Here is a 25,650-nt window from a genome sequence, read left to right on the forward strand (position 1 = left end):
CTTTCACACATTTCACAAACATTTGCGACTAACTTCTGCAATGAAACAAGGTTGCTTCCACTAAGGTAAACTTGAGCTCTTTCGGAGCAAACCCCCACCATAAACAGCGAACATAGCGGACCTTCCGGGAAGAAGGAACTAATCTCAGCAGTACGACTTTAACAAACAAGGCGCAGAGGGCACGGAAAGAGTCTCACCAAAAATGTTTGATGCTGGCACTCAAAATCTCCCACGCTCGGCACAGGCAAATTTCGAGAGTCCCGCCCACCGCCAGCAGAGCCAGCCCAGGAACCGTCCCAGCGGGTTGAGTTTTGTGCTCTGCAAGAGCTGCTCACTGTCGTCTTCACACAGCAGAGGTAAACAAACAGCTCACTTTCATTTGTGCCCGCAAATTCCAACTGTCAGTATTCGTGCCGGTCCAACTCCTGGCATGGCGAACCACCAGGTACCCCGCTCTGCTGCCGCGATCTAGCGGTCCATCGTTCTAGAGGAGCCGGCGCGACTCATTTGATGCCAATAGACCTCTTTGGCCAAGAATACCGTCTCTGCTTGTGAGAGTTGCTTTCCATGTCCTTATTGCTTCGCTGTTCACGAGTGGTATCGTTTCCCACCTAGTGGAATTCGTTCAGTTCGTCTGCATAGTGGTCACTATTGTAATGTTTATTTTATCAGTACTTTCGTTTGCGCTACTCATCGTCACTTTCATCCTTCTTCGGGTTGCTATCGGTCTATAGCGCGTGCTCATTAGAGTGTCGATTTCATGCCATTCGAGACGTACTGCTATTCTTCTTTACTTTCGCGAGCGATTCTTATCAGTGATACCCGTTCAGCGAAAATTTTAATTCCACAATGGTACGTTAATCCCAATCTTCTTTTCTTCCTCTTTTTATAAATTCCACACCTGAACCTGTCTTTTATTTCCTGCATCGCTTCTTCCTTGCCTTTGAAGTTCCTATTAATGTAGATATCCCAGACTGATTTTTGTGGAGCAGCTTCTGCACGCTCCTAGAACTCTGCGACGGGGCTTTCTTTGGTGTTGCAGGCGACAAGGGCGACTTCATGAACGTGGCGCTGAAGGACGGCGGCGTGGTGCTGGCCATGAGCCTGGGCAACGGCCGCACCGAGCTGGCCATCAAGCCGCGCCGCGTGCGCTTCGACGACAACCAGTGGCACAAGCTGACCGTGCACCGCAAGATGCAGGAGGTGAGTGCCAAAAAAAACGTTTTCTTCGCCTTAAGGGAGGCAAGTCGATTACATCGTTTGGGTCGGATGGTGTAAGTTGGGTTCCCTACCTAAAGGTGCGCCAAACATTTTTGGAGGTCAGTATTGGTTCTCCCATTTTTTATGAGGCAGATCTACAGTTCCCATTTTTTCTGATGTGTAGTTTACTCTGATGAGCCAGAGGTTGATTGCCTCGTAGTGGTGTTGCGGACACGTGACGCAGTAAACAAAAAATGTAAGCAGAAGAGAGACGCGTAGGCAGTTATTAAAGCGAAGATACAGGCCGCAAATGCGGAAATCCGCTGACATAAGCGGTTTTGTAAACGCGACCATTGTTGTGGCGCTGCGGCTGCAAACGAGAATCTCTAAAACTGGCAAGTTTGTCGTCTGTTGGCGTACTGCTGGCGCCAGCACCTGTGGAAAGTGGTCGAAGGAAAGTGAAATAGCGAGAAGGCCGTACGATATTGGACGACCACATCTCATTGCAAAACGTAGTAATCCGGGGTAGGCAGCGATATGCGGCAGATCTGACGACGCAGTACAACGTTGAAGCAGGCACAAGTGATCCAGAGCACAACGTTCAAACGCTGTTGTCGAACATTGAGCTCCACATCACACAACTTCTACGTGATCCCGTGTTGACCCACCGACATCATCAGTTACGACTGCAGTGGCCACAGCATCACTGAGTTTTCACCGTGGATCCATAGAAACGCGTCGTCCTTCTAATGAATCGCATTTCCTGTTACACCAGTCGATCGTTGGGCCCTTAGACGCCGTCATCCAGGCGAATGTATGCTTGAAACGTGCACCGCGCCACAGGTGTAGGCCAACGAGAGCAGAATTATGCTGTCAGCTACATTGAGTTGGGCTTCTGTGGGACCTACGGTAGTACTCGATCACACCACGACAGCACTGAACATTACTGCGGACAATCTACATCCTTTCGTGGTCGAAGTCTTCTCTGATGGCGACGACATCTTCCAGCAGGGTAACTCTCCGCGACACAAGGCCAGAAGCCAGCGGGTGGGGTTCGAGGAGCATGAGGCTGGTCTCACACTGATGTCTTATCCAGCAGATGCCCCTGACGTCTACGCATTGGAACACGTATCGGGCGGCTGCTGCGTGCCCACAAACCAGTGTCCCGTAATTTGCGGGAATTTAGTGACCTGTGAGTAGACATGTGGTGCGACATACTTCAGGACTTGTAGAACCCAAGACAAGCAGAAGCGCTCCTTTACGTGTCCGAAAAGTGGACCAACACGCTGTTATATCGTTTAGACCCATCGGTGTACGTCGCAGGAAGATACTCCAAAATCTTTGTATTATGAGTAATTTGACAAAAAATACACAAGGTTACTCTGTAACTGTTTTTAAATTGTCTCAAGCTTTTTATAGTATCAAGATTTTCTGCTAGTATAACTACTACTCAACTGAAGCAGGAGTTGTTCAGCTATTTCGATTTCATGTTAGGCAAATAAAATAACTTTTCCTTTAGAGTGATCTTGCCTGAAACGATGTTGACCTTTCGTGATTTCGATAAAAGGTACAACAATGCATAGCAGTTATTTTTTTATTTTTTTAGCTTCTGATAAATAATTTCATTCTCGAAACGCCTGAACATGAGCTTTACGTATCGCGAGGTTCTTCGGGCGTTAAGAGCACTGTGCAGTGCCACTTCTGTGTGACAAATTTGGTGTGACAGAGAAGCTACACTATCAGTACCGCTGCTGAAGTATAAAGTTTTCTTATACAGTATCTGGAACAAGATCGAAAGTAACGCTGCAATGAGGCCCAAAGGACCGCCCGATGTCGCGTCCTCCTCTGCCGCATGGCGTCGCTGGGTGCGGTATGGAGCGGATACGAAGCTGAGCCGCCGCTGTCCGCTGTCGCCTCGCCAGACGACGGAGCCGCTGCGGGCCGTGCGAGCACCTCGTCTGCTGGCGTCACCAGGCGTTACAGATACAGCCCTCCCAACAGACAGAAACTCCACTGCGATCTTCTCGTGGCAGGCGAGTTGAACACTCGGGTCGGGACGCCGTAATGTGTTCCACTACGCAAAAAAGTATCACTTTTCCGAAAACCCTTAATTCTCACCCATTGCGACGCACACGTTTGAGATTTCTCTCAATGGAGTCTACAACCTTCCTCTGTAATCGTACAAAAGCGTAGATCCGTGTGACGTGTCCGTCAGGCTCGGTGACACTTCAAACAGCAACGTGTCAACACGCGCGGAAAAAAAGGCCACAGGTCAGAAGATCATGTGAGGGTTAGTGAGAGTAAATCAGATCACATTGGCCCCAAACAGTGCCTCAATTATTCCCACCGCCAATTGAGGCGAGTCACACAATAGGAAGGTCGTCATATCTCCTCTCACCGACTTTTCAGCCGGCCGAAGTGGCCGTGCGGTTAAAGGCGCTTCAGTCTGGAACCGCAAGACCGCTACGGTCGCAGGTTCAAATCCTGCCTCGGGCATGGATGTTTGCGATGTCCTTAGGTTAGTTAGGTTTAACTAGTTCTAAGTTCTAGGGGACTAATGACCTTAGCAGTTGAGTCCCATAGTGCTCAAAGCCATTTGAACCGACTTTTCACCCCTTCTTCGACGGCTCTGCGGTGGCGAGAAAGTGTTTAAGACACACCGCCACCTAGAATAGACATAAACACTCCTCGCAAAGTGGTTTAAATGGCGCCATTGCAACCAGCCCTCGCACTGAAGAGTTCATTCCCACACATTTTGCGGTCCTAAACGACAGTTGGCAGCGCGAAGAGCAACAGTAACACGTTATGGACAACCTTTGACACTGCCGATACGCCCTGATGGATCGACCCTTCCCAAAAAACATAGTGGCCCTGCGATCGCACTGAACGTGACCGTATCCCTTTGGAGCGTAGTACGACCGCAGCGTTTGTTGTGGTACAGACTGTGGGAGCGCAAGGGGCCGTTCAGATACATTCGACGAAATTTGAACGTGATCCGAAGCAGCAGTGGGTGCTGACGGTTTTAACACTTCGGTTTCGCGGCCTCCTGTGGTGTTATCACGGAGGGGTGCAACGTTGACACGCGCGTGAGTAACACGGCGAAGGAGACTTCTGAGGCCCCGAGCTCGGAAGCACCCTCGGAGACAGCCACGCAACCTTTATTGGGCACGTTAGAAACGTACGAGTCAGAGGCTCGGACACCTGTTCAGTTGAGTGACTGCACGAGGCCTCTCTGGCGCCTGAGGACAGGCAACCCCTTCACGTGGGAACGCTCATCCAAGAGCATTGTGACGAAAACTCACCGCAGAACTGCATGTCGCACTCCCAAACTCTGTCAGCACCGAAACGACACGGCGGCAGCTCCAGGAACAGGGAATCGCGCAGCGAGAGCTCGAATTTAAAAACCACTCATTAGTAATGCAAATGAACGTAACAGGAAAGCCGTAAAGTCTGGACACGGGAGGAATGACAGAAAGTCATTCGGTTAGATGAGTCTCGTTTCACACCAACTTGTGGCCGAGGTTACATCCGCACGAGTGAAATAGTTGGGCAGCCGCTTCGTGGCTTCCACGGGCCCCGCACTCACTCAGCAACGTCACGTTACTGACAAGGACTGTGTGGCCATTTGGCCGATCAGGCCGAGCTCATGTTACAGTGTTTTGTTCCCATAACGGTCATGGTGTGTTCTAAGGCGGCAGGGACCTGCTGTCCACACGGCTCCCATCGTGCTGGTTTGTGAGCACGTGGATGAATTGTCGTGTCTCCCCTGGCCACTGCAGACATCAGTCTCAATGTTATTCAGCCTTTCTGATCAGCTTTGGACAGAAAATTGCATCGCCGTTATCTACCATCACGTCCGTTACCTGATCTTGCCACTATTTTGGCGGAAGAATGCTGTAAGTTTCCCTTTAAAACCATACAGGGCCTGTATTAACGCATTCCGAGATGGATGGAAGTTGTTCAGAGTTTCCTACATAGTGTTAGGCTCGGTAATGTATTTCGTTTTGCCGGCCGCGGTGGCCATGCGGTTCTAGGCACTTCAGTCCGGAACCGCGTGACTGCTGCGGTCGCAGGTTCGAATCCTACCTCGGGAATGGACGTGTGTGATGTCCTTAGGTTAGTTAGGTTTAAGTAGTTCTAAATTCTAGGGGACTGATGACCTCAGATGTTGAGTCCCATAGTGCTCAGAGTCATTTGAACCATTTTGTGTCCCGTTTGTGGTGTTTCCATATTTTTGTCCGTCCCGTGTACACTGACCAGCCAGAACACTATGACCACAGACTACTATTGATACAAACCTGTCGAGGCGATGGCATCGTCACCTGGCGAAGAATGACTGCCAGTCAGACACACGCACGGTGCACGTATCAGGTGGCTTGCTGTCCCTGTGCAGAATGGGCAAGGGCCGCGATCTGTCTGAGTTTGCGCGATGGCAGAGTGTGACAGCGCAGAGGCGTGGCAGGAGGATGTCGCAAACTGCACAACTTACTGGGTGCTGTAGTGAGTGTCTTCAACACTTGGCGAAACCAAAGTGAAGCCGTGTACAGACGTCGTAGGCTCGTCGGACTGGTAAAACAGGACAGGCGACGAACTGTGACGGAACTAACATCAGACTTTAATGCTGGACAAAGTACAAGTGTGTCTGAGCACACACTGCACCGAAAATTCAAACGATGGGCATTCGCACTGGACGATGGACCGGTCAGTGGCAACTACGACTGAAATGGGCACGTGACCATCTGAGCTGAACATTGGCGCAGAGGTACAGTTGTCGAATCTCGATACCTTCTTCATCGTGCCGATGCGAGGGCACTATTGTACCGTAGTTATTATAGGACGTACCTATGCATGCAATGATACATTTTTATTCCCATACGCACAGGAATATCTTTTAAACATTTATTGAAAACACGACTTTTTAAATAGTTACACTAAAATTAGATCTGACGGAAAAGACGAGGCTATAACGTTTTCACAAAATTTTGGCTTAGTAGATCACCTGATTCACAAGTCCGAGTCCTTCTACGATTCACTACTGCCCATCTCGTATTAGCGGCTACTGTGTTCATTATTTCAGCTAGTACACGAATTTGCTAACGAAAAATTTTGAGTAATTTTTCTGTGTTTTACGAACGTAAATCTGTTTTTCGTCTGTTTGTAAACAGGTCTTCAGAATAAATGGGTTGCAATCTACAATTACAAATTAATACTACGCGCCCAGAATAGCTAAACAACAGTTTGTTGAAACAAATGGCTCTGAGCACTATGCGACTCAACTTCTGAGGTCATCAGTCCCCTGGAACTTAGAACTAATTAAAGCTATCTAACCTAAGGACATCACACTCATCCATGCCCGAGGCAGTATTCGAACCTGAGACCGTAGCAGTCGCTCGGCTCCAGACTGTAGCGCCTAGAACCGCACGGCCACTCCGGCCGGCTTTGTTGAAACGATCAGACCGAGAAAATTACTGTACGAACAGAACAAACTGACAAAGAATAGGCGCTAAGCACACCATATTTTATGATTACCTGACGATGTTGGTATTATCGTACCGAACGACTGCAATTGCTGCATACCCGAATTAACAAATGAAATTCGAGATGTAAAACAAGGTTTTTCAGTTCCTCGAAGTCGGAGAGATAACTGGAGATTCAGTGAAAGAAATCAAAGACTGTAAACTTTTATTGCATTAATTGGTATTGGTACTATCGACAATCATACCAAACGTTGTCGCTTCGTCTTTACTGACAGTGCAAGTATGCAAAGATATACTCTAGAAGCTGAAATAACTATGAGAAAAAATCATAACAAATTATGTATAGAAGATATATCCGTAATTCTTCCATTGTTTCCTTAATTGGCGCTCCACATCTGAATTACTGAAAAAAAACAGCCACCGTTATTCTTCTTTCCATCGTACCTTTCCTTACCAATTTTAGCTGAGGATAATCACAGAAATCAGGAATCGTTATTTTTTTTTTTTTTTTTTTTTTTTTTTTTTTTTTTTTTTTTTTTTTGAGCATTACAGTTTAATGTGGGATGACGAAGGACAACGCATTGCAACTCAACTGTCAATCAGCCAACCAGATTGTGAATAACCGCAGACTGCATCCCTTTTAATTAGCTACCTGTTCAGTCGTTTGCTTTTCTAACAGATGGTAGCAGCAGCTGAAACACCATCCGAATGGATTCTGTTACACAATATCGAAACAAATACAGATTGCGTTACGTAATAAAGAGGGTAACTATATTCCATAAACACATTCTTGCAGAGAAAGGTCGTCAAACCTGCAGCGGTCGGAAAGAATGGGCTATTCACACCACACACACGTAAGTTTTGCGGCCTCTGGTAAATTTTACATATTTCGCAGTTTATTCGGAAACGTACCGACTGCCGAGTTTGGCGCAATTGAATGCAGCCGCGGCACCCACACGGTCGAGCAGCGACGGCAGAGAGAGAGAGAGCAGCAGCGGCCTACTTCAGTCTCTTTCGCGCACTCCCATTGTGTTCGTCGGGACTTACGAAAGACACGCTCTGAAGAGTAATATAGGGTGCGTGAGAACGACACCGACAACGTTCATGGGTGCTGAAGGGCGTCTCGAGGAACAGACTGGCGACGAGACAGAGGCGCTAGCAGCGCTACGTGGCGCGGCTGTTGGATGATGGGGGGGGGGGGGGGGGGGGGGCTGGCGCAAACCCCGCCCGCAGTCGGTGGTTGGAGAGAAAGCAGAGGGGAAGAGGCGGGTTGAAGAGGCGGGCCAGACAGATGGGTGGCGTGGCGCATCGGTTTCCCTCCACAAGGTGGCGTCTAAAGTGTTACTAACATCCTCTACACCTCTTTCTTGGAAAATATTCTTTCCTACGGACAGTTATGCCCGGCTTCAGATGGCTACACTTGTTATATATCTATGCAGTGCCAGTACTGAACCGAAAGCGTAGACAGTGAATGAGTTGTGTTTACTTACATAACAGCTAACGAGGTTCTTTACCTCTTTCGTCTTTACGAATGTTTGAAAGCAAGCACGAGATGTTCAACTGAAGGTAAAGAAGGTGTGCACACTGTGTAATCGTGTGGCGTACATACACCTCATAATATACTGAACGCCAATGCTTTCCAAACAATGCTTTTTATACTTTTGTTTTACCTTCGGTTGGTTTCAACCAAAGTCCGTTTCATCGACTTCAATCACGTCACATAATGATACAAAAACAGTACATGTTTGACCTCGTTGCAGAACAAAACGTGTGCAGCTGGAAGTACTGGACAGAACTGATATACCTATTGAGATATGGGTCGATCTGCCCTCTCGTTCTCACCTGTCTGTTACGTAGAGGTAGACACTACAGCAATGCTGCATACGGTTACCACAATATTCTCTCATATGCTTCAGCCCTTCTTCGCAGTGAATCACTCACTCCTTCAAATACATTTGGGTCCATTTGCATTGTCTCGTATGCGTTGCTTGGAGCTCCCGTAACGCCTTTACATTGTCGATAGACTGGGCATACCAATGGCGGTTATCGATGAAACAGCTGGTTTTCCTTTATTTATTTATTTATTTATTTTTTTTTTTTTTGCACCTCCAGTTTATACTGACTGTGAAAACTGCCCAAAATAACGGGTTTCCCAAATAACCGATTTCCAGCTTCATATTGCTATTATTTCCGGTAATAAACGTAGACATCTCACAAAGACTGAAAAATTCTAACACTCCGTCAGACTTTTCCATTATACTTTTCGTGATATGTAGAATCCAAATAACCAAATAAAATGGGTAAATAATGGGAAACAGTCCAGTCACTATTCGGTGCTTTCCTCCAAAAGTAATGAGGGATTGCATACTATAAAAAATCACCAGTATTCTTCTATTAATTGTAAGTTTTTGAAACAGCTCAAATATCATCTTGTTATCGAGGATCGCGCCACGGTCTGGGCATTACGAAAATCAATGCTAAAGGATGAAAACTGAGGTTGGAAAACTGTCCTACAACTACAAGCAGGTAAAAGCACATTATGTAGACACAAACGGCGGAGCAGTCACTTATTTATCGTAAACCATCCATTAATTGTTCAAAGATGTGTGTGAAATCTTATGGGACTTAACTGCTAAGGTCATCAGTCCCTAAGCTTACACACTACTTAATCTAAATTATCCTAAGGACAAACACACACACACACACACACACACACACACACACACACACACACACACCCATGCCCGAGGGAGGACTAGAACCTCCGACGTGACCAGCCACACAGTCCACGACTGCAGCGCCTAAGACGGCTCGGCTAATCCCGCGGGGCCATGCATTAATTGTTAAGTTTTTTGTTACTGTTGCCATAATCACCCATTTCTTTTACTATTTCATAGAAAAGACAAACAAATCATTTGTGTAAATTTCGTATCGTTCTGTTTTCTTTAATTATTTCGAATGAAAAATACGTTTTATAGTCAAAGATTTTTATTTACCTTGTAACAGGAGTCTGAATACAATTGATTTATTGCCAGTAAAACTATAACCCTCTTTCAGAAAATTCAAATGAACAGTTTAGATAGTAGGCAAAAACTACTTATATCAGGAACCTATTACGTGACTTAATCCGCAGACAAACATCCATCATCTAATCTTCTGACCGGCCGCAGTGGCCGTGCGGTTAAAGGCGCTGCAGTCTGGAACCGCAAGGCCGCTACGGTCGCAGGTTCGAATCCTGCCTCGGGCATGGTTGTGTGTGATGTCCTTAGGTTAGTTAGGTTTAACTAGTTCTACGTTCTAGGGGACTAATGACCTCAGCAGTTGAGTCTCATAGTGCTCAGAGCCATCTAATCTTCTGAAGCAAGTAGAGCCTTGTGCTTGACATTTACCCCACTTCGCGAAACACACGCAGAAGAGGAGCGGCGCCGGCGCCGGTCAGCTGTACCCTACGGCCTACGCGCTGTCCAGCCGCGACAGCAGGCTACAACCGTTCAGATATGGCGGGGGCACGCCACGCAGCAACACGTACGTTATTGAGAAAAGTTGATAATTTTTTCCTTTCCTTCTTTTTTTATTTCGGCCACCTGAGTTGCACTGATACAAAACTGAGACGATCGAAAGAAAAAAATTATCCAATTTCCTCCGTACTGAACAAGCGACGTACATTATTGTCTCACAAGGGGAAGGCCTCAGACACGGCCAACCGATTCGGCTCTAATTTGGCAGGTCGCTTGTGTACAACCTAAAACGAAAGATTCTAAGGTATTTTGGGTCAACACCCCCGCGATTTTGAGAATATCACCCCTGAAGGTTATGACGAGCAATCGACTCAAAATTGGAGGGATCGATAGAGCATTTTTCATCATCAGATATGGGGTCCGCAAACGCAAACTTTTCCAGATATCGAGGAAAGAAACTCTTACAACTGCCACTTCTGTACCCACATGGTAAACGCTTTTCGCCGACAGCGGCGATAGCGCAACGGCCAAAGTAAAGCCGGCACAGTAGCTCAGTGTGTTCGGTCAGAGCTGGTTGGCCTTTGTAACAAAAAAAAAAAAAAAAAAAAACTGGGTGGAAGGATCCGCAAACGAACTTAAACGAATGTCATGTGACTTCCCCGACGACCAAACACAACGATCAACAACGAACAAAATGAAAAAATGAAAAAAATTTAACTGTCTGGGAATCGGAAAACCCGGGTTCGAATCTCGAAGAAACCTAGCGTATGTTATTCTTTTCGTTTATATTTTTCCACATCTCAATTGATAGGGATAGGAGGGTTATTTGCCTACCTTATTATTATCATTCCTTATTGATTTACTTACCTTATTAACCCTCCTATCAATTGAGATATGGAAAAATACACACGAAAAGAAGAAGATCTGCTAGATTCGAGCCCCGGGTTCTCCGATTCCCAGCCAGTTACCTTGGCCGGCGCGCTGTCGGTGCTGTCGGTGATGAGCGTTGACCATGTGGGTACAGAAGCGACAGTTGTAAAAGTTTCTTACCTCGATTTCTGGAAAAGTATGCGTTTTTGGACCCCATACCCGTGGTCTAGGGGTAGCGTCTTTGATTCATAATCAAAACGTCTTCGGTCCTGGGTACGATCCCCGCCACTGCCTAAATTTTGATAAATAATCAGCGTTGGCGGCCGAAGACTTCCGGCATAAGAAGTCAGCCTCATTCTGCCAACGCCTTGTCAAAGAGGGCGGAGGAGCGGATAGAGGTTCAGGGCACTCTCTTGTCCTAGGGGTGGGAAATTGCCCCTCAAGGCGGAAGAATCAGCAATGATCAACGACATGAGGATGCAGAAGGCAATGGAAACCACTGCATTAAAGACACGTAACTTGTATCAACAGGACATGTGGCCTGTAATTGAAGAAGTGTCATGATGATCTCTCCATTGGCAAAAGATTCCGGAATAGTCCCCCATTCGGATCTCCGGGAGGGGACTGCCAAGGGGGAAGTTACCATGAGAAAAAGATTGAATAATCAACGAAAGGATAACGTTCTACGAGTCGGGGCGTGGAATGTCAGAAGCTTGAACGTGGTAGGGAAACTAGAAAATCTGAAAAGGGAAATGCAAAGGCTCAATCTAGATATAGTAGGGGTCAGTGAAGTGAAGTGGAAAGAAGACAAGGATTTCTGGTCAGATGAGTATCGGGTAATATCAACAGCAGCAGAAAATGGTATAACAGGTGTAGGATTCGTTATGAATAGGAAGGTAGGGCAGAGGGTGTGTTACTGTGAACAGTTCAATGACCGGGTTGTTCTAATCAGAATCGACAGCAGACCAACACCGACAACGATAGTTCAGGTATACATGCCGATGTCGCAAGCTGAAGATGAACAGATTGAGAAAGTGTATGATGATATTGAAAGGGTAATGCAGTATGTAAAGGGGGACGAAAATCTAATAGTCATGGGCGACTGGAATGCAGTTGTAGGGGAAGGAGTAGAAGAAAAGGTTACAGGAGAATATGGGCTTGGGACAAGGAATGAAAGAGGAGAAAGACTAATTGAGTTCTGTAACAAGTTTCAGCTAGTAATAGCGAATACCCTGTTCAAGAATCACAAGAGGAAGAGGTATACTTGGAAAAGGCCGGGAGATATGGGAAGATTTCAATTAGATTACATCATGGTCAGACAGAGATTCCGAAATCAGATACTGGATTGTAAGGCGTACCCAGAAGCAGATATAGACTCAGATCACAATATAGTAGTGATGAAGAGTAGGCTGAAGTTCAAGACATTAGTCAGGAAGAAGACAAGGGATACGGAATTACTAAGGAATGACGAGATACGTTTGAAGTTCTCTAACGCTATAGATACAGCAATAAGGAATAGCGCATTAGGCAGTACAGTTGAAGAGGAATGGACATCTCTAAAAATGGCCATCACAGAAGTTGGGAAGGAAAACATAGGTACAAAGAAGGTAGCTGCGAAAAAACCATGGGTAACAGAAGAAATACTTCAGTTGATTGATGAAAGGAGGAAGTACAAACATGTTCCGGGAAAATCAGGAATACAGAAATACAAGTCGCTGAGGAATGAAATAAATAGGAAGTGCAGGGAAGCTGTGACGAAATGGCTGCAGGAAAAATGTGAAGACATCGAAAAAGATATGATTGTCGGAAGGACAGACTCAGCATACAGGAAAGTCAAAACAACCTTTGGTGACGTTAAAAGAAACGGTGGTAACATTAAGAGTGCAACGGGAATTCCACTGTTAAATGCAGAGGAGAGAGCAGATAGGTGGAAAGAATACATTAAAAGCCTCTATGAGGGTGAAGATTTGTCTGATGTCATAGAAGAAGAAACTGGAGTCGATTTAGAAGAGATAGGGGATCCAGTATTAGAATCGGAATTTAAAAGAGCTTTGGAGGACTTACGGTCAAATAAGGCAGAAGGGATAGATAACATTCCATCAGAATTTCTAAAATCACGGGGGGGGGGGAAGTGGCAACAAAACGACTATTCACGTTGGTATGTAGAATATATGAGTCTGGCGATATACCATCTGTCTTTCGGAAAAGCATCATCCACACAATTCCGAAGACGGCAAGAGCTGACAAGTGCGAGAATTATCGCACAATCAGCTTAACAGCTCATGCATCGAAGCTGCTTACAAGAATAATATACAGAAGAATGGAAAAGAAAATTGAGAATGCGCTAGGTGACGATCAGTTTGGCTTTAGGAAAAGTAAAGGGACGAGAGAGGCAATTCTGACGTTACGGCTAATAATGGAAGTAAGGCTAAAGAAAAATCAAGACACTTTCATAGGATCTGTCGACCTGGAAAAAGCGTCCGACAATATAAAATGGTGCAAGCTGTTCGAGATTCTGAAAAAAGTAGGGGTAAGCTATAGGGAGAGACGGGTCATATACAATATGTACAACAACCAAGAGGGAATAATAAGAGTGGACGATCAAAAACGAAGTGCTCGTATTAAGAAGGGTGTAAGACAAGGCTGTAGCCTTTCGCCCCTACTCTTCAATCTGTACATCGAGGAAGCAATGATGGAAATAAAAGAAAGGTTCAGGAGTGGAATTAAAATACAAGGTGAAAGGATATCAATGATACGATTCGCTGATGACATTGCTATCCTGAGTGAAAGTGAAGAAGAATTAAATGATCTGCTGAACGGAATGAACAGTCTAATGAGTACACAGTATGGTTTGAGAGTAAATCGGAGAAAGACGAAGGTAATGAGAAGTAGTAGAAATGAGAACAGCGAGAAACTTAACATCAGGATTGATGGTCAAGAAGTCAATGAAGTTAAGGAATTCTGCTACCTAGGCAGTAAAATAACCAATGACGGACGGAGCAAGGAGGACATCAAAAGCAGACTCGCTATGGCAAAAAAGGCATTTCTGGAAAAGAGAAGTCTACTAATATCAAATACCGGCCTTAATTTGAGGAAGAAATTTCTGAGGATGTACGTCCGGAGTACAGCATGGACTGTGGGAAAACCGGAACAGAAGAGAATCGAAGCATTTGCGATGTGGTGCTACAGACGAATGTTGAAAATTAGGTGGACTGATAAGGTAAGGATTGAGGAGGATCTACGCAGAATCGGAGAGGAAAGGAATATGTGGAAAACACTGATAAGGAGAAGGGACAGGATGATAGGACATCTGCTAAGACATGAGGGAATGACTTCCATGGTACTAAAGGGCAAAAACTGTAGAGGAAGACAGAGATTGGAATACGTCAAGCAAATAATTGAGGACGTAGGTTGCAAGTGCTACTCTGAGATAAAGAGGTTAGCACAGGAAAGGAATTCGTGGCGGGCTGCATCAAACCAGTCAGTAGACTGATGACAAAAAAAAAAAAAAAAAAAAAAAAAAAAAAAAAAAAAAAAAAAAAAAAAAAAAAAACTTATGAAAAATGCTTCATTTACAATTATCTATCGATCCCGCCAATTTTGAGTCAATTGCTCGTCATAATATTTAAAGGTGATTTTCTCAAAACAGCGGGTTTGTTGGCCCATAATATCTTAGATTCCTTCGCTTTAGTTTGTACTCAAGCGACCTGCCAAATTTGGGCCTAATCGGTTGGCCGTGTCTGAGGCCTTTCCCTTGTCAGCAGTGCATTACCGATCCATGCGTTTGTTACTCGTCTCTAAATGTCTGCGTCCTTATTAAAATAGCACTGACAACTTTTCTCATTTTCTGTAATGACCCAATATTTAAAATCAATGGACATTTTACCAATAAATATTATTATTGTTTAAAAAAGTCTTATTTAAACATAAAAAATTTTAGTACCGCTGCAATGCCAAATTGATATACCGTTCTTATAGTCTCTTACCTGTTAAAACCGAGACAAAATAAACACCGTAAAATATCGGTTATTCAGAACCAAGGTACTGTACCGGTATCGGTTTTAACCGGTCGGTTTGTACCATCCGTAGCTGCGCTTACACAAGTGGTTGAAGGCCCCCATAGTCTGCAGTCAACGGATTCAGCCACCAATTTTTAGGAATGTTTTTGTTGACGAGCAAAGATTATCGACTAATCAAAGATATCACATATTTCCTGGAGAAGAGTCTATCAGCTAATTTTCCGTAAGCAGAGAGTGTGCACGGGACGTCCCGTTAGTGAAAAATAACAGTACCCTATATTAACGAATTTATTGTTTGAAAGCTGCAAAATAAAATATATTACAGAGAAGAATTTTTACAGGAGAAATGGTAGCGGAAACTAACTCAAATGTGTTTCAATTCCTAAGGGACCGAACTGCTGAGGCCATCGGTCGCTAGACTTACACACTACTTAAACTATTTTATGCTAAGGACAACAGACGCACCCATGCCCGAGTGAGGACTCGAACCTCCGAGGGACCGCACGACCGCCACGGTCGCAGGTTCGAATCCTGCCTGGGGCATGGGTGCGTGTGATGTCCTTAGGTTAGTTCTAAGTTCTAGGGGACTGATGACCTCAAATGTTAAGTCCCATAGTGCTCAGAGCCATTTGAACTATTTGAACCTCCGACGGGAGAGGCCGCGCAGTTCTTGACACTAACGCCTCAAACCGCGTGGCAACTCCGCGCGGCGGAAACTAACTGATAATCACTTTTTGGTGTATCATCAAAAAGAGATCACAGTTCACGGTGTTCAAAAATTGTCATAGATCCACGGATGTATGTACGCCGCCAGAAAAAAAATCGCAACACCAAAAAGTAGCTCATACAGAGTAATCGTATTTGTCTGCCTAACATTTTTAAGTGATTAACATTGTAAAATGACAGGTTAATGGAAGTGCAAAATAACCCACTACAAGTGTGAAGAGCTCGTTCATTAACAACCAGTGTACCCGCCACAGCGTTGAATGCCAGCATGCAGACGTGCGTGCACTGTGTTGTGGAGGTGCCGGATGTGAGTTTGTGGGACGGACCTGCATCCCTGCCGCACTCGGTCATTCAGTACAGGGACAGCTAATTCTGGTTGCAAGTGACGTCTGATGATGCCCCACGTGTGCTCGACTGGAGACATCTCTGGTGACTGAAGAGGCCGAGGCAACACGTCGACCCTCTGCAGGCCACGTTGCGTTACATCAGCGGCACGTGAACGACCGCCGTCGTATTGATAAACACTCCCTGGAATGCTGTTTGTGAACGGGGCGACGCCGATCCGGGGAAAAATGGCGGGGGAAATCCGCTTAGTCTGTGCTGATCTTCCCAGGAGGTCAGACACAATTGTTTACTGTGAACTGTGTGTTGAATGGATGAGATGTCTGTGGTGGAGAAGGAGGAATTTGATGTTTATTTTAGCTGTAATCGTGCAGCTGAGGCCTGTGTCGATAGCCACCTGCACGATGTTTGGGAAGCAATGGTATGAAGATGGGGCTAAGTTAGACTTCGCAACTCGTGTTGACAAGTGTGTGTGCTGTAATTGCAGTTAATTCGACAAAATCCCAGCCAGTGTCCAAAGCACAAGAGACAGGGCGCCCAGCCTGCTGGGAGTGGCCGCGCTGCGGGCCCGCAGTCCCGGCACGCCGCAGTCGCAGGGCGGCTGGACTGAGCGCTCCCTGACGCGTCGGAAACACCCGCAGCCGGCGCACGGACACACCAACTGCTTCAGTCGCTGCCCCGCCCCCCCGCCCCACACGCACCTCCCCACCTCACTGAGACACTTCACATGCTTCAATGGGAAATAGATTTCGAAACCCATTTCAGCCACAATACCCGATTTTGCATGTTAAAACTACGATATACGAAAGTGTAAGTAAATATCTCTATAATTCTAAACAAGACGCTGACCACTTTTCGAGTTTTAGCTGCTTGTTTGAAGGCGCTACCAGAGAAAGAAAAATTTCCGAGTCGTACAACTGGTGTTGTGTTGATCACTTTTCTGAACTGATTGGATTTAGTTTATATTTGCTGCTGGAGTGAGGGACGTTATTTTCCTCGCTTCCCGAAGCACACTTGTGTCTAAGTGCAGTCGGCAAAATCAGAACAGTTAAAAGTTGATGACATATTTCGTATCCCCAAACAGATCGTGAAAAAAATACAAACAGAATTCGAAGCACTGTCCTGCAGAGGAGAAAAATTGCTGGAATTCTCGGTGAATTTTCGATGTCGTACAACTGCTGGTGTGGAGATGATCTAAAGCCACAATGGCGGGTGAGAAGGGACAGCTACCAGAGCAGGTTCGTCTGCCCGCACTAATCTCTCAGACGTCACGGAACTTTCCGTATATACCTTGCCCCTGTCTTGTTGGAACCACTCTGTAGAGGCTCCTACATCCCGCACAAATGATGTCTTACGACTCTCTGACATCACGGAACTTCTTGTGAATGGAGCATTCTGATTGGTTCTTACTGAATCTACCCGCCTAACTGCTGTCGCTGCCGATGTGGGAGCAACGTCCGCCATTTTCTGCAGACGGACGTATTACGAGACTTTCAACGGGAAAACTATTTTGTACAAGTCGAATCAAACATACAGGAGTCATATTGCACTGACAGTTAAAACTTGCAAAAGTGGTGTGTGTGTGTGGTCTTCAGTCCAGAGACTGGTTTCATCCAGCTCTCCGTGCTACTCTATCCTGTGCAAGCTTATTCATCTCCGAGTAACTACTCCAACCTACATCCGTCTGAATCCCTTTAGTGTATTCATGCGTTGGTCTCGCTCTATGATTTTTACCGCCCGCGCTTCCCTCCAATACTAAATTGATGATCCCTTGATGCCTCACAACGTGTCCTAAAAACCGATCCGATCTTCTAGTCAAGTTGTGCCACAAATGGCTATTCTCCCCAATTATATTCGGTACCTCGGCATTAGTTACGTGATCTAATCTTCAGACTAGATATTTCTCGCGAGATCGATCGGTCATCCACCGCGGCCAAAGGTCTGGTTCAAAAGGGTTCAAATGGCTCTGAGCACTGTGGGACTTAACTGCTGTTGTCATCAGTCCCCTAGAACTTACAACTACTTAAACCTAACTAACCTAAGGACATCACACACATCCATGCCCGAGGCAGGATTCGAACCTGCGACCGTAGCAGTCGCGCGTTTCCAGACTGTAGCCCTAGAACCGCCCGTCCACTCCTGCCGGCGCCAAAGGCCTCAACTGCACACACTGGCTCATTCTGCGGACAGCGCTCACTTTCCCAACTGTGGCACAGAGACTGGACGCGCTCCCGCTGCACAAAGGTGTTACTGTTTCCGGTCCCGACATGTTTGCTTCCTTGCTGCCACTCATTCTACAGCCATCTCTTGACTGCTGGATTGCATAAACATACGTACTTTTATATGATTTGCCAGAATATCATACGATTTACGCGATAGTTTTCGATATCAAGCACATAGCAGGATGCTACCTATCGCTTGCACATTTTAAGTCCGAAGATAAAGAATAGATATTACATCCCTAGAAACCCGAAATTTTAAAGATCTGGGAATAAGTGTTCAAGTGTGGTTGTGGTATTCTTCACAATAAAACATGTGTTTACATCGCACATTGTTAAAATATTCTTGCAACATCGGCAAAACTTTCTCTTTTTGTGCTGTGGTACATCTATCTCCCGTGGCATCTTCAACTTTGGCCTCCTGAAGCAGTTCATGTCCAATCTGTGCGCCGGGCATGGGAAGTAAGAGCGCCGCGGGTATTTCCAACGTTGCTAGGAGTGCCAAGTAGTGGTGTCCTCTGCAGCTACCGCAGGGGCCCTTCCACCAGTTGCGGAGGCTCTGGGGCTGAGAGCACATGCACCGCACCGAGTGAACCTCTTGCCTCTTGTGCTTCGCGAGACTGAATAAACTTTTGTGACGTGGTCTGCAGTTACTGCACATGAATTTATTAACATGAGTATAACTTAGCTCCATCCTACTGCATCTCCATTATTTGATGAATCTCACTTGTCTTCTCACATTCACCAAATATCATTGCTTTCCAAACATCGTGCCGGGGGCTATCGACACTTTCCTCAGGTGCATGACTGCAGCTGATATACCCGTTAAACTCATCCACACAGACATCTCATCCATTGAACACGTAGTATAAAAATTATGTCTGTGTTCTTGGGAAGCACAGCATAGATTGAGCGATTTTCCCCCACCATTTCGTTCTCGGTCTGCCATCTTGAATTACGTCATGGGGGGAGTGCCAACAGCACCCTCTGGTGGCCGTGCTGCGAACTAGATGGATGGAGTTACTGTCTATAACAACTTAAATTGTTCAAATAAACAATGTACCACACTGCATTCAAAATAAAGACTTATGTCCATGTTATCCAACATCCTAGCACAGACTGAGTCGTTTTCCAGCCAATTTCCAGATGTAGGAAGGAAGGCGATCGGAGGGGGTTGGGTTTAGGTTAGTGGGGGTAGCCCAGTTGGACCATTTCACTGCCCAAATTTGAAGTCCCCGCTATGACGTCAGTGCGACATTGCCACATCTTTGGCACCATCTTGGCTCGGTCATCTCGAACAAAGTTTCAAACAATTCAGAGTGAGGTACATTCTCTCTATCCCACTAATCCTGTACACAAACAACGTGTCTGCACGTGTGAACGTATGTGGCATGTTTACAGACAGAATGGACTTACTCATATAAATGACACTCAGGCACGACAAGCATATGGCCTCACGACTGCTCACTGATCCGACTCGTGATTGAACACTGGGTACGACTGCAGCTGTTGGTTCTATTGGAAAATCCTTACACGTCTTGTAGGATGGACCAGTCATCTGCCCCACTATTGATCTGTCCACTACAGTGCCTACACAGCATATCGATGAGTAATATTCACACTTGTTTTCATATTCATTCCTGCTCCAGTTTCATAATGATCGAAAATCAGACAAATGTTCATAGGACTTTTTCGGTTACTTTTCGCATGAAGAATCAGATCACAAATTATGTGACATTCCTCCTAATTACCCTGTAATCATCATTAGATTATCTCTTGAGTAATATGTTGAGGGCATCTGAAAGTACCAATCCTCAGCAGTAAGTGAATGAATACCAGGCTTTCTCTGATAGATATTTTGGAACCTAAATTGTTCACACTCAAACAATATTTTACATTTACCATAAAAGATCAAAAATGAATTCATTAAAATTCTGTATTCTTTCAGCATAATTGTTACTCACATGACTATTTGATTCATTTGGCATATTTCCTCCATACGAATCAAACACGAATTTCATATTTCTCGATTTATAATAACAAATCCAGTGAGTAATAATATTATCAGAAATACCTACATTTACTATTCCACATTCAGTGTTTAATGCTTATCAGATAATTCATCAATCATGAATAAACAACAAAAGTGTTTAGTTTTTAGTCGTTTTACTAATTATTCTAGATCAAAATTAGATAAACGATTATTATGTTTTTCAATTATTTCTTCGATACTATTTTTTACTTTTTCAGTCTTTTTCCTTTATGTTCCATTACTAGATGATCTCTTTCCTTTCCTCTAATTCTCTATCATATTTCTGGTTGTTATGATTGGGTGAAAAAACAGAAGAACATAACAAACCAACTACACCCAAAGAAGCCAATAAAATTGGTAAAAATCCTCCTTCTAATTTTGTTAATCCAGATTGCAACATCTTCAGAATACATTCTTTCCTTTGCAGTTAAGTGAAGTTCTTTATCAACTTCCTGTCTACCTTACAATTCTTTATTATATTTATGAAAAATGTCATGTTTATTACAAGATTCATCTGATAGGTTAATTCCTTTATCATCTCTGGATAACTTTTCTTCTAATCTTGTTCCAGGACCACAATAATTATGACCAACAATATGTCATTCAAACAGTAGTTTATTGAATATTGTATTCGCTATCCCATTCTATATTTACCAGATTTTCAAAATCTATGAAAAAGATTATTCAAAAATCTAAACAATAACAAAATTCCTTTCATATTATTAATAATAAAACACCAAATTTTTTGTAAGCATTTGAGTTATTTCAAAGTTTTCATTGCATTAATTCTTTTGTATGATTTATAATTAAACCCTCACCAATTTCTTCTAATAAATTGTCAAGATTTCCTTTTGTAAATTAGGAAGCTATTCCTCAACAATTACTTTTATCAAATTGTCATATTTATCTCCTTTAAGTAAAGTTACTTTATTTCAATTATTTTCATTGTATTTCCTTTGACTCAAATAAAATTTTAGCATAATTATGTAAAGTAAATTTTTTCACTTAAATCATCCATAGCAATCTGTGCTTTTGTTAAATCATTCATTTATGTATCCTTACCTTCACATTCCTTTTCACCAATTTTTAACTTACCATCATTCAATTAAGCCGTAATCCAAAAACTGTACTTTCACTATGACAGTAACTTCTAACATCATTTCACTTTATATATATATATATATATATATATATATATATATATATATATATATATATATAAATCTTCATCTTTTATCTCTCCTCTTTCTTTACTTTCTTCTTCACAATTCTCCAATACTCTTGTATTTCTGATTCATGTGAAGTATAATCATATTGTGACAGTCATATTTAATTGGTGGAATATCGTTAAATTCTTCTAAAAATGTTGATGATAAGGAACGGTTTGTTTTCCAACTTCTCCATTTTCTTCAATCGCTTTCTAAAACATTGTCATTTGATCCTTTGACTTGTTTGATTGTGTTGATAGCTGGTTGATTCTCTTTCTTAATTTTTTCATATTCCATTGTTGGGTGTGTTTTCTGTTTTTTAACTCTTCTATTAATTGTTTTTTTACTTTTCTTTTTCGTTTAGGTTTTTAGCAACATCTGGATCATATTTTGTAGTCATTTATTAAGAATAACAAACAAATATCAATTATGTTTCTTACATCTTTTAACATTCAGTACTTATGTTCAATACTTAAGTTCAACATTTACATTCAATGTTCATGTTCAACATAAAGTTTTTGATTTCAAAACATTCTTAATCTTTTATCTGTAGTTAGTGTCATTTATTTTTCTCGTCATATCTATTGTAATAAAACCAGTCCGCAGCTTGTGGTCGTGCAGTAGCGTTCTCGCTTCCCGTGCCCGGGTTTGATTCCTGGTGGGGTCAGGGATTTTCTCTGCCTCGTGATGACTGGGTGTTGTGTGATGTCCTTAGGTTAGTTAGGTTTAAGTAGTTCTAAGTTCTAGGGGACTGATGACCATAGATGTTAAGTCCCATAGTGCTCAGAGCCATTTGAACCATTTGTAATAAAACCAAATTCATCATTATTCCAACACTTACTACATGTTTCTTAAAAATTGTGAAATTCTAATTCACCACCAACAAATTAGTGCTAGATAGGATTTAAGTTTGTGTCATCTTGTCTGAAAATGTTTTAAAAGTTAAAATTGTCCCAAACTGATTGTATTTTTGAATATGTTTGAGTGAAGTAAAAGCAAATATTCTTTGTGTATCTTTTGTAAAATATTCTCTATCTAAATGTTGATTTTCAAGAATGAAATCGTCAACTATAAAAGCTGATTTATCTTTGCATTCATCTAAGATAGTAGTTTCATCACTCTTGTCAACAAAAGTTATGGTTTCTTGCTATTTGGTTGATCTAAGCTTTTAGAACAAATGCACAAATTGTTAATTATGTTCCAGTTCAAGGATTCCAGAGACAGTATGTAATTATCGATCATTAAGGTCTTTTTCCACAACCACTTGCTTCTATTAATGAACATAAAAAAGAATTTGGAAAACATTTACTTTTCAGATTTTCTCAGAAATTCTTATTTTTATCTATTTATTATTTATTTATCGCTTATTTATTTATTTATCGGTTATTTATCATTTATTTACATCTTATCTGTCATTTACTTACAGAAATTTTATTAGTAATAAATGAGTCATGGTTTTCACAGTGGTAAATTACCTGTTGTTAAAAAAAAGATTACCAGTTGCTACACCAGATGGTTATAAAAATGTTATATTAGTTGGTGTTTATTCAACTTTTTTAAGACTACACTATAAAATAATAAAATGTATTGTTATAAAGAAAAAAACTAATTAGTGTCAGTCTACATAGTTCAAAAAACTACGGAAAATTTACTAATTCATTTTATTAAATTTATTAATTAAAAAACCTAATAAAAACATTAAAGAAGATAAATTTTGAAATAAATTTCCCATTGAGTATTGAAAGTGACAATAAATTATTTATGGATGAAGAAGATTAGGAATTGAGACACATTTGAGTTAGTTTCCGCTACCATTTTTCCTGTAAAAATTCTTCTCTGTAATATATTTTATTTTGTAGCTTTCAAACAATAAATTCGTTAATATAGGGTACTGTTATTTTTCACTAACGGGACGTCCCGTGCACACGCTCTGCTTATGGAAAATTAGCTGATAGGCTCTTCTCCAGGAAATATGTGATATCTTTGGTTAGTCGATAATCTTTGCTCGTCAACAAAAACATTCCTAAAAATTGGTGGCTGAATCCGTTGACTGCAGACTATGGGGGCCTTCAAGACACATGTGTAAGCACAGCTACGGATGGTACAAACCGACCGGTTAAAACCGATACCGGTACAGTACCTTTGTTCTGAATAACCGATATTTTACGGTGTTTATTTTGTCTTGGTTTTAACAGGTAAGAGACTATAAGAACGGTATATCAATTTGGCATTGCAGTGGTACTAAAATTTTTTATGTTTAAATAAGACTTTTTTAAAAAAAGAATAATGTTTATTGGTAAAATGTCCATTGATTTTAAATATTGGGTCATTACAGAGAATGAGAAAAGTTGTCAGTGCTATTTTAATAAGGACGCAGACATTTAGAGACGAGTAACAAAAGCATGGATCGGTAATGCACTGCTGACAAGGGGAAGGCCTCAGACACGGCCAACCGATTAGGCCCAAATTTGGCAGGTCACTTGAGTACAACCTAAAACGAAGGAATCTAAGATATTATGGGCCAACAAACCTGCTGTTTTGAGAAAATCACCTTTAAATATTATGACGAGCAATTGACTCAAAATTGGCGGGATCGATAGATAATTGTAAATAAAACATTTTTCATCAGGTTTTTTTTTTTGGTCATCAGTCTACTGACTGGTTTGATGCAGCCCGCCACGAATTCCTTTCCTGTGCTAACCTCTTTATCTCCTCAATTATTTGCTTGACGTATTCCAATCTCTGTCTTCCTCTACAGTTTTTGCCCTCTACAGCTCCCTCTAGTACCATGGAAGTAATTCCCTCATGTCTTAGCAGATGTCCTATCATCCTGTCCCTTCTCCTTATCAGTGTTTTCCACATATTCCTTTCTTCTACGATTCTGCGTAGATCCTCCTCATTCCTTACCTTATCAGTCCACCTAATGTTCAACATTCATCTATAGCACCACATCTCAAATGCTTCGATTCTCTTCTGTTCCGGCTTTCCCACAGTCCATGTTTCACTACCATACAATGCTGTACTCCAGACGTACATCCTCAAAAATTTCTTCCTCAAATTAAGGCCGGTATTTGATATTGGTAGACTTCTCCTGGCCAGAAATGCCTATTTTACCATAGCGAGTCTGCTTTTGACGTCCTCCTTGCTCCGTCTGTCATTGGTTATTTTACTGCCTAGGTAGCAGAATTCCTTAACTTCATTGACTTCGTGACCGTCAATCCTGATGTTAAGTTTCTCGCTGTTCTCATTTCTACTACTTCTCATAACCTTCATCTTTCTCCTATTTACTCTCAAACCATACTGTGTACTCATTAGACTGTTCATTCCGTTCAGCAGATCATTTAATTCTTCTTCACTTTCACCCAGGATAGCAATGTCATCAACGAATCGTATCATTGATATAATTTCACCTTGTATTTTTATTCCACTCCTGAACCTTTCTTTTATTTCCATCATTGCTTCCTCGATGTACAGATTGAAGAGTAGGGGCGAAAGGCTACAGCCTTGTCTTACACCCTTCTTAATACGAGCACTTCGTTCTTGATCGTCCACTCTTATTCTTCCCTCTTGGTTGTTGTACATATTGTATATGACCCGTCTCTCCCTATAGTTTACCCCTACTTTTTTCAGAATCTCGAACACCTTGCACCATTTTATATTGTCGAACGCTTTTTCCAGGTCGACAAATCCTATGAAAGTGTCTTGATTTTTCTTTAGCCTTGCTTCCATTATTAGCCGTAACGTCAGAATTGCCTCTCGTCCCTTTACTTTTCCTAAAGCCGAACTGATCGTCACCTAGCGCATTCTCAATTTTCTTTTCCATTCTTCTGTATATTATTCTTGTAAGCAGCTTCAATGCATGAGCGGTTAAGCTGATTGTGCGATAATTCTCGCACTTGTCAGCTCTTGCTGTCTTTGGAATTGTGTGGATGATGCTTTTCCGAAAGTCAGATGGTATATCGCCAGACTCATATATTCTACACATGAACGTGAATAGTCGTTTTGTTGCCACTTCCCCAATATTAGTAAAGATAGTATTGGACAAATTTTAGGGTTTAATGGTCAAAATATTGAACCCAGTCCAAAAACAGTTGATAAC

The 25,650-nt window shown here is 42.8% G+C and overlaps 1 protein-coding gene across 5 annotated transcripts in view; it reads left to right on the forward strand.

Annotated features, from left to right (window-relative positions):
- LOC126481546 (neurexin-1) overlaps nt 1–25,650 on the forward strand; it is a 2,075,559-nt gene that overhangs the window by 1,062,087 nt on the left and 987,822 nt on the right. For all 5 annotated transcript variants that reach the window (XM_050105375.1, XM_050105377.1, XM_050105378.1 and 2 more), the window contains one exon: nt 1,043–1,203. In XM_050105375.1, coding sequence (XP_049961332.1) covers nt 1,043–1,203 — 161 coding nt within the window. The remainder of the gene's footprint in view (nt 1–1,042; nt 1,204–25,650) is intronic.

This window comes from Schistocerca serialis, chromosome 5, assembly GCF_023864345.2.
Source record: "Schistocerca serialis cubense isolate TAMUIC-IGC-003099 chromosome 5, iqSchSeri2.2, whole genome shotgun sequence".
NCBI classification, from domain to species: domain Eukaryota; kingdom Metazoa; phylum Arthropoda; class Insecta; order Orthoptera; family Acrididae; genus Schistocerca; species Schistocerca serialis.